This window comes from Neomonachus schauinslandi, chromosome 1, assembly GCF_002201575.2.
Source record: "Neomonachus schauinslandi chromosome 1, ASM220157v2, whole genome shotgun sequence".
In the NCBI taxonomy this organism is placed as follows: Eukaryota; Metazoa; Chordata; class Mammalia; order Carnivora; family Phocidae; genus Neomonachus; species Neomonachus schauinslandi.
Genome location: NC_058403.1, coordinates 86,998,567 through 87,008,222, shown reverse-complemented (window position 1 = coordinate 87,008,222; position 9,656 = coordinate 86,998,567). Strand labels below are relative to the sequence as shown.

Below are 9,656 nucleotides of genomic sequence, written 5' to 3'. Positions count from 1 at the left end.
AAAATTTGTAATTTTATCTATGGGCTTACTTTAAAGTATCTATCTTAGAAAACAACACACTTACGGAAAACAGTGGTTTGGGTTCTGATGGCAGTTGTTATAACTGATTAAACACCAGTGTGGGAGAGAATAGACATGCTATATGTCATGAAGGCTAACTCAGAGCAAAAAAAGTTTATTCTACAATAGAACATTGGAGGAGTAAATGCAATTAAAATGTAAACAAGAAATTGTAAACAAGAAATAGCATCCCTCTCTCTTTACTTGACTAGTAAATATTAGTCTATACAAACTACATAGATATCAAAGGTTTCATATATGTACACAGCCAACATAATATCAAAATATATTTTATTCTGGACCTCTTTCAGATCTGATTCAAATTACAGTTGTCAAAGCAATACAATGCAAAGGGAAACCGCAACAACAACAACAACAAAAATGTGCCTAGAAAGGATAAAAGGGTCATTGGGGACAAATCATTGTGATGTGGAACCAAAGTACATCGTGAGTGTAATTAACATGGTCCAGGACAGCAGAGAACATCTGGATCAGTCTTCCTTACACAAGAATCATGAAAACTGAACAAGAACGTTCTTTAACACGTACAAAAAACTGTCATGGGCTGGTTTACACTTTTACAACAGTTTTAAGTTAACTGGATAACTAAAGAAATGATGCAGACATTTTAATCCAGTGCTATAGGTAGGCTCACAGAATTAGACCCAAAGGATTTGCCAAAATCAAAATGAGAACATCATAGCTACAATGTCAAAGTCAAGAAAGGAGAAAATTGCTTCTGTATTTAGGGGTCACAGAGCCACAAAATGCAGTCTGTGTTTGCTTTTAATGAGATGGCTAAGTACATCGGACTTAGATACAACATGCAGAATGTTTTCTTGAACTTATGCAGAAACTCCAAAGAAAACATCGTAAAACAGTTTACTAGGAAAGAAAAAGATGCCCTAGTTATTCACCCTGCTTCAACACTGTCAACGTAAAGGCAGAAATAAAAGAATGCTATTAATACTTGAGAACTGATATAAGACATCAAATTTCTAAATCAGTTTATTAAAAAAGTGAACACTTCCTCTTTTTTTCTCTCTTCTACATTTAACTAGAATCATGTTAAAAAAAATTGATATTGAATGTGATACTTCAGAGCTACTACTGGAAGGAGTTAATTCGTAACTTCCCTACCACCCTCCTTCCATCCCTGCTGATTCAGAAGGAAAAACAAAAACAAACAAACAAAAAAAACCAACCAGGGTCTCTTGTAGATTTGCTGCTATTCCCCAAAATGTTGGCATTTGCTGCCATGCCACAATGTTGGTCCACTGAAATAGAATTTCTGTGGAAACAGTCAACAGTAATTCACCAAATGCAAGCACCACCCTTAGCATGTGAGAGTAAATGCAGGTTCTATAGAAATGTACAATGTGCTTAAGATGATGAAAACGGTTTTGAAGAGAGTAAACAGCACTGCATTTGAGACTTATTTTTCTGCTTACCTAGTATAATTTAACATTTTTGCTCACATAAGGACAGTCATTTGTGATTCCTTTAATAAAATAGCAAAAATGCATACTCCTCTTCAGGCCTCTATGCAATAATAGTTTACATTACTCTTAACAAAATCATTCTACATAAACAGATAGCTCCTTAAAAATAGTACTCTCTCATTAAATCTAATTTGACAGAAAGAAGTCTAAGGAAAAAAGGAGTGCTTTATAAGTGAAAAAGTACAAATCTTTGGCCTTTCTCTTGACATTTTTATATGTCAAAAAGCAAAAAACCTTCATGTAATTCAATCTAGTAATTACTTTTTGCACCATAATTTGTTTTTTACACCACAAAAGGAGGCACTTTCAGTATCTGTAAAAGGTGTTTAATCCTAAAACATACTTACCTAGAGAATTATTAATTAAAACAGAATTCAATATACTCTAAAATCTATTAGGAAATTAAAAGTCACCACTTCTAAAAGTCGTTTGAAAGTCAATGATGGTACCTGATCAGTGACAGAAACAGGGATTGGAACAGATAGAAGAATGTATGGGATTTCCTACATGGAGAAGAAAAGAGGCTATTTCTGGATGAGGTGTAAGAGCAACAGCTGCTCTTTCCTTATTCTACCTTAATCAGTGAGTACTCTGTTCATGCAAGTTTTCCTTTCTGTTTTTCCTTGTAAGTTTCGTACAGCGGCTTATACAACGATACACAATGAACACCACGGAAAATCCACTGCAATCAGTTGATCTTCAGGAGTAAGCACTCAGAAAAAAAAGGAAGGAAAAACGAGCCGAGAACCTCAAATACAGAATTATGCAGGCCGTGAAACGTGGTCTCTTACAGTCAAGCTGCTGCTCACATCAGAGGCAGTCTTACTGTCGTCCGTGGGGGCAGCATCGTGGCACATCAGCAGGCAGTGATGACGTCAAGGACAGCAGCAAAAACAGGCAACTGCATGCGCACAAAGAACCCAAGCCCACAGAATGGGTACCCTCCCGGGAAGGTTTGTACTTAAGAGACCCAAGACTTCAGGATAATAAAGCTCTGTGTTTATAATCTCTTATATGTCCTACTGTGGCTACTATGCTTACGTAAAATAGCTAAAGATTAAAAAAACAACAACAACAACAACAACAAAAGAAAGGAAGGAAGGAAGGAAGAAAAGGTGACAATACCATCAAAGTGTAGCTGTCTGCTCTGGTAGCTATACTGCAGAACTTCTGGACTACCTCTTAATCAGCTGGGGGGGGCGAGTCAGTAACTGTATGCAAACGAATAAACTGTCCATATCAAAATACAAAAGTACTATCAGTAATCACCTCTGACTTTCAGATTTAAATTCAGTGCAATTGACAGATGCATCACTAAAGGAAAATGCAGCTTAAACCTACTCAAAACATTTGTGTCTATTCCTGGGAGCACATTTAAAAATTATTGCACAGATTTTTAAATTTTTATTTATTTTTTTTTTTTTTTAAACAACAACAGAGGTCAACCACAGATGTGGACCTCTAGCAATAAAAGCAGGATTTCAAGTGCCAGATACTCAGCATGTTAGGTTTCCTACGTAAGTCACAGGGTAATAGTTCTAAATATCTATAATGTGATCCCAAACCCCAAAACCAGCTGGCACAAAACCATCATGAATGACTGCCTCTCTGCATGGAAGTCTTAAAAAAGATTATTACAGTATCATAGTCCCCACTAACAATAACTGGGGTACATAGAACAATGTATTGTGAAAGTAAGTGTATTTATTCTCTTTACCAATAGCAAATGCTATCCTACCTTAGTAAAACCAAGACTTGCTTCAATCAATGCTGTTTTGTAATGAAGCAAAACAACAAATGCTGAAAATCAAAGCTGCGTTACTTGGGTTAAATCGCTTTCTACTTCCACTTAGAACACAGGTTAAAATTTTAATAGTAAAGCCCTCAAAACAATTAGTGACGGAAATAGTGTTATAAATTTGCTAAGCTTAATAATAAGCAACTCCTTAATTAAAATCTTTGAGATATAAATTTGACTATTCTCTTCAAAATGGACACTTGTGGATACTTACATTAATCATGACAAACCCCGTTAGTCACACGTACAAACACAGCCCCATGCCATCATGTGCAAATTCTGTGTATTTTAGCTTCTAGTTGCATGAACACAAGAAGAGGTTTGCTCTTATACCTATATCTTTCAGAAAATACTTGATATTATAAACAGAGTAAAACATGATAGTAGTGATTACTGAGAAAAAAAAAATAGCAGCTTAAATCTATCCGTATTTGAAAAAAATGTAGTCACAAGTACCACGAACGCAGAATAAGAGCAGCAGGGAGCTTAGTGCAATTATACTTTTTTTTTTTAAATTCTGAATCACTGCTATTTAAAAACACCTTGAAGCAAGTCTTTTGTTTTAAAGATTGTTTTTAAACTAAGGTAGCAAACATTGTGCCATGTAATGGCAGTGTTATATGCCGTTATCTTGCTTTGTATAAAGAAAAACAACATGAGAGATTTTTAATACTGGAGTTTGGTTACATTACATATTTAAGCTTCTACACAGAATGATGGACACTTTGAGAAGCTAATCCTTATCCAGAAACATTTTAATCTCTTAAAAAACAAAGCAAAACAAATAAACAAACAACAACAAAAAAAACCCCAAACCTACTTTGCTCCTTTTCACAATAGTGCACATTTTAACCATAATTTAGTTATGGCTACAAAACATCAGAAGATTTTGTTTTTTTATGCATCTTCTCTATGGTATTAAAAAAAAAAAAAAATTGTGCCCTTCTAGTCTTTAATTGGCAGAAATATGTCCCAAAAAAGAAACTATTGCATTTAAGCCACATCACCAAAAAAAGAACAAAAACAAAAACAAAAAAACAAAACAAAAAAAAAACAGAGCATAATATCCTTTTACTGATGTGTCTTACAGATTGACATGACCAAAAGCCATATAGTTTTCATTCAATTTCCAATTCCCCCTTCCACAACATGCACCAACTGAATATATGCTCTGGGAGCCATAAAATGTACCAAACATCTATCTCTTCAAAAGAATGCATTAAAATATTTTTAAGAATTTTTTGTTTAAAAGGTGAAAAAAATATAAACAAGAAACTGATTCACTCCCTTACTTCATGCATCCATAAACTAAACCAAAAACAAAGTTTAAAAGCAAGAACAAACTACTGCTGCGAGTTTTTGTAAGTCCATTTTCTCTGTACATACAAACTGCTCAACTACCGAAGGGAAAAAAGAATCTAATCCATGGTGTCTTCTGATTCAAAGGGGAGAAACAAGGCTGTCATTAGTATCCAAAAACTGGTACACATATGGGCTGCTCTTATAATGCATATTTCTTTCTCTCTTCTGTTTTTCATATCCAAAACTTCTAAATGCTATTTTAGGGGCACAGCAGATTAGATTCCAGCACTTGGTGAACAGAATTCACAAGCTGTGACAAAATTCTGTCATCTTCAGGGTGCAATTTTGTTTATATACACTGTATGTATATATTTCTTTTAGATTTGGCTGTAGTGGACTGGCCATGGTTCAAGTGGGACTATAGCAGTACATGGGTCAGGGACAGTCATTTTGGCTATGTACACATTCATAGTCGGTCCATGGCTTCCAACTAGTAGCGCTATTTCCGAAGGTCTAATACACAAACCTGTAAGAAATTAAAATAATCAACCAGTGTGTTAAGAATTTCATTGTACATTTTTAGCTTAACGTTTCTATAGTACAGTTTGAAATCTATTTTTACTTTCTAGTTCACAAAACTGGTAAAGCAACAATGATCATGGCACTGGGCACTTAACCAAGAGAAATCAGACAAATCGTCTAAGAGATGGAGGAAACCACTATGGGCTAACACTATAAAGAACCATGGCTAAAATTTTGAAGATCTACTCTCTGTTAATTAAAAAATAGAAAAAAATATGCTCAACATAGACCATTTCCTAGCTTTTGGGCCTAAATGAAAGCGACCTCAGATTATATTAAGCTACAGCTTCAGAAAACAGCTAATGGCTAACACCCTCTCCATTTCCCCTTTGCCTTCAGAGCTTTGGAAGCCAAAACTAGGATTTCTATAAAGAGTTGGCCAACCTCATCCTGAAAGTCTCTCAGTATCACACATTCCTCAATGCAGGACTCAACTGCCTCTACTCCCCCTGCCCTGGGCCACCAACACTCTTCTGCAAAGAAGACAAGGTAGAAAGAGGCATTAAAAATGCAAACCTCTCTCAGCGTGGTATTGTTCTACGCTCAATTTCATTAACAAAGGTTTACATTAAAAAGAACCATTTCTTGGTTATGAAGATACTCTTTTGGCAAACACAGCCTATATTTTGTTTACATTATTTCGATGAAATAAACATGAAAAATATACAACCTCCAGTAAAAAAGATCAATGCCATAATACGTATTTTGAAAAGTAGACTTTTGTAGTCGCAACCACAATAAGCCACATTTATTTACTACGCTTACACACCCACCCCCTTGGAAACACTTCATTCTACTTACTGAACCATCTGACGCACTGGCTCCAACTTTGTCTCCTGCTGCATTCCAGCAAACTTCAAAAATTCCACCTGTTCCCCTATAGCTGTGAACTAGAGCACCTGTCTAAAAATGAAAACACAGATTCTTAAAAATGGGAACATATATTATTAGAAATCCAAATTATTGAGGTAAAATATTATATGGCATTATTTCTAGCAATCAGAGATGGAATTTAGCTTTGACTCCAAAACAAATTACAAGTTTTCAAACACTAGAAATGCGATGATGATCCTTCTATAAAATGATAAATAACACTTGCCTGATCTCAACAGATCACACACACACACACTCAGTTTCTCCAGTATTGATAATCATTCTTAGCTATCTTTGGCCTCTTTGATACAGTTAACAATGGAGTCAAACATTCAATGTATGACTTGAAATAAATTTTTGTTGTTGTTGAAGGGTGCATGAGTTTGGCTAACATGTAGAGAGACAAAATGAAGTCAGAATTTCTTTGATAAAATATCCTAAAGAGAAAGTACAATAAACTAGTAAAGACAATTCCAGTGTAAGTCTGTTAGTTACTCTATATTTACTGAGAAGCCCCTAAACTAGAGGAGATAAAAAAAAAAAAAAAGGAAACCAAAATTATTCAGCTACCCACTGAATAATTAAAACTCAGTTAAAAAACATATTCTCCTAGGAAACCAGTCATTAAACAGGGCAAAGATCAGAGGCTCTGCGGTGAGAAACTGGATAACAATGAAAAATATGCTTCTGGTTTTCTGCCCTGACAGGGCGGAGAAGTTATCTCTCAGCTTTATGATAACCTAAAAAGGTCAAACTAGAGGTAGCAGATCTACCTAAAAACATGGCAGCAAGACATGTACATTGTAAATACCTCCTCGGACAGCCAATCCTAATTTAATTACTAAGCCAGAACTCTCTTTTCCCTTGCTTTCCTCTTCAAAGTCATTCGGCTAATACTGCAGAAACCATAGGTGCACTGCTACAGCTAATCACATCAGAAAGGTTCAACTGTTTTCTTCCCCCTACCTAAAGTTTCTTACAATTTAAAACATTAATGAAGTGTGAGTATAGTGGGTTGTGAGTGTATTTCCATGGTTAATTAGGAGAAAGGAGTGGCACCAACAAAATCTAAAATCTGTTGATGTACAGGAAAGTAAAAATCTACAGGACAGTAAGCTCTGGGGTTTAAAAAAACCAACTTTCTTTCCAAAGCACTTACCAATTTCTAAGCTCAAATTAGGCTATAATTGAACCAAAATAGCATGGTCAACAAGCTAGAGCTATAACACTAACAAAAATCAGTGGATTAACAGCAGTACTCAAATCTGTATATATATGTTCAGACCAGACTTCAACAACTGACCTGTGAAATGCTTAGGTAACATATCATATGGATGATAATCCAAATGAGGAAAGAAAAAACTAGATTTATATATGACAAAAAGGCAATGACTGCACTAAAAACTCACTAGATGCATCTTACGATTTTCAAACTTAAAAAAGTAAAATGGTATTTTTTGATAACACAATAGTGATACATCTAAATAGCATGGATAGTTGCTCAAATGCCCCTAAGAGCCTACCAGTATCCTCCATTAGAATCCTACATTTCTATACCCAAACGGAGTTAAATAAGTGACTGAAAATGTATACAACAGGCAGATTATCTATAGATTATATTTAGAAAGTCTCTGCTATTCAATCATAACAAAAAGATTAAAGGGAAGTCAAGGGGAAACCTAAACTATTAAAACTAGTAAGAGAGCTCAGAGAGGTGGATGGATTCAGTTTCAATATGCCAAAATTTGTAATGTTCCAAACACAAGCAACAACCAGTAAGTAAAAGGGATGTATTTTTAAAAAGACGTCATTCATGGCTAACAATAATATCCATAAGGCACTTCAGAATAAATTAAGAAAAAAGATCTTCATAAAGAAATCATAAAACTTTAATGAAGGGAGAAAAAAGACTTAATGAGGGGGGATCTATAAAGTTAGTTATTAAAACTATGCTAATGATGCAGGTATATACAAATGTCTATCAATGTGGTACAAGAGAATCCATAAATAAACCACAATAAGAATGTGGTATATGAAAGAAGTGGCATTATGAGACAGCAAAGGGGTATATAGTGTTGAAACAACTGGCTATCCATTAGAAATATAAAATTAGACCTCTACCTCAGATTATACATATAAAAATCAATTCCAAGGGGGTTAAAAATATAAATTAAAAAATAAAACAGTGAGGGGCGCCTGGGTGGCTCAGCTGGTTAAGCGACTGCCTTCGGCTCAGATCATGATCCTGGAGTCCCGGGATCGAGTCCCATGTCGGGCTCCTTGCTCAGCAGGGGGTCTGCTTCTCCCTCTGACCCTCCCCCCTCTCATGTGCTCTCTCTCTCTCTCATTCTCTCTCTCAAATAAATAAATAAAATCTTAAATAAATAAATAAATAAATAAAATAAAAATAAAACAGTGAGTATAAAAATGACAATGTTAAAACTTCTATTCACAAAAAATGTCAGGAAGAATGAAAGAGAAGTTAATAGTTACTTGTAGGGGATCAAGAAGAAAATGGGAGCTCTAAGACTTCCCAGTGGATACCTTTTCAGTGTTTAGAGGGGACCATTTGAATGATACTTGAAAATGATGCTTTATGCAGAACAGTCTGACCAACTATGACGATCAGCTACACAAAAAGAAAGAGCTCACAGTAACTGATTATGGGTGTACTACGACCACCTAAGATGTGATCACTGATGGGGCGGGGGAGTCAAGCGACTGCTACTAAAAAAACAGTACGTGGAGCATAAACACTAAAAAGGTTGAGAAGATGAAACAAATTACAGCAACTGGCTGTTTTCTCCATTTTTAGGAAAGGATCTCTCTATACTACTGTCCCTACAAAGGTAGTATAGTTTTAAGTTTATTCCTGATAAATCACTGTGTTCAGCCATAAAATCTTGTCCTTTAGTACATTTTATTAATTGCTCATATATAGCTCCTTCAAAAACAAGTCTTTCAGAAAATAAAGAAACTACATCATTTATCTAAACATGCATCTTAAACTCTCACATTTTAGGTCAACAAACTTGAAAAAAAAATAAAACAAGAATCTAAATTTATTTGTAAATTCTGGCCTACATTAGGAAAATATTAACTTCAACCAGCTTGTAAATTAAAAAAAAGTACTCATTTAAAAACTAAGGATTGAACTAATGTCATAAAGGAATGACAACCAAAAGAGAAAAGAGAATTTATATAGGCAAGTGCTTCTCAGTAACTATGAAAGCAGGTGATGATTTAAATAACTGAGACATACCTGTGTGTTCCAGATGTGCACACATTTATCAAAAGAACCACTTGCCAGGTACCTGCCATCAGGACTGAAAGCCACACTGTACACAGGCTCTTGGTGTTTTGTCAAAGTATGGATGCAAATTCCTCGGTCTACGTCCCATAATCTAACAGTAGAATCGAAGGATGCACTGACAAAGGAGGCAACAAAATTGACTTTATAAATAATGAAATACTCCCATGCCCCACCCCCAATCTATAATGTTCAGCCATTTCTAGTAGCTAGCCACAAATTCCTTATG

At 35.1% G+C, this 9,656-nt stretch overlaps 1 protein-coding gene across 2 annotated transcripts in view; it reads right to left on the bottom strand.

The window, feature by feature from the left end:
- Window positions 1-336: 336 nt before the first annotated feature.
- TBL1XR1 (TBL1X receptor 1) overlaps window positions 337-9,656 on the bottom strand; it is a 175,763-nt gene continuing 166,443 nt past the window's right edge. For both annotated transcript variants that reach the window (XM_044920114.1, XM_021692372.2), the window contains 3 exons: window positions 9,380-9,545; window positions 6,046-6,147; window positions 337-5,188 (listed from right to left, as the gene is read on the bottom strand). In XM_044920114.1, the coding sequence (XP_044776049.1) occupies window positions 5,162-5,188; window positions 6,046-6,147; window positions 9,380-9,545 (295 nt within the window). In that variant the 3' untranslated portion in view covers window positions 337-5,161. The remainder of the gene's footprint in view (window positions 5,189-6,045; window positions 6,148-9,379; window positions 9,546-9,656) is intronic.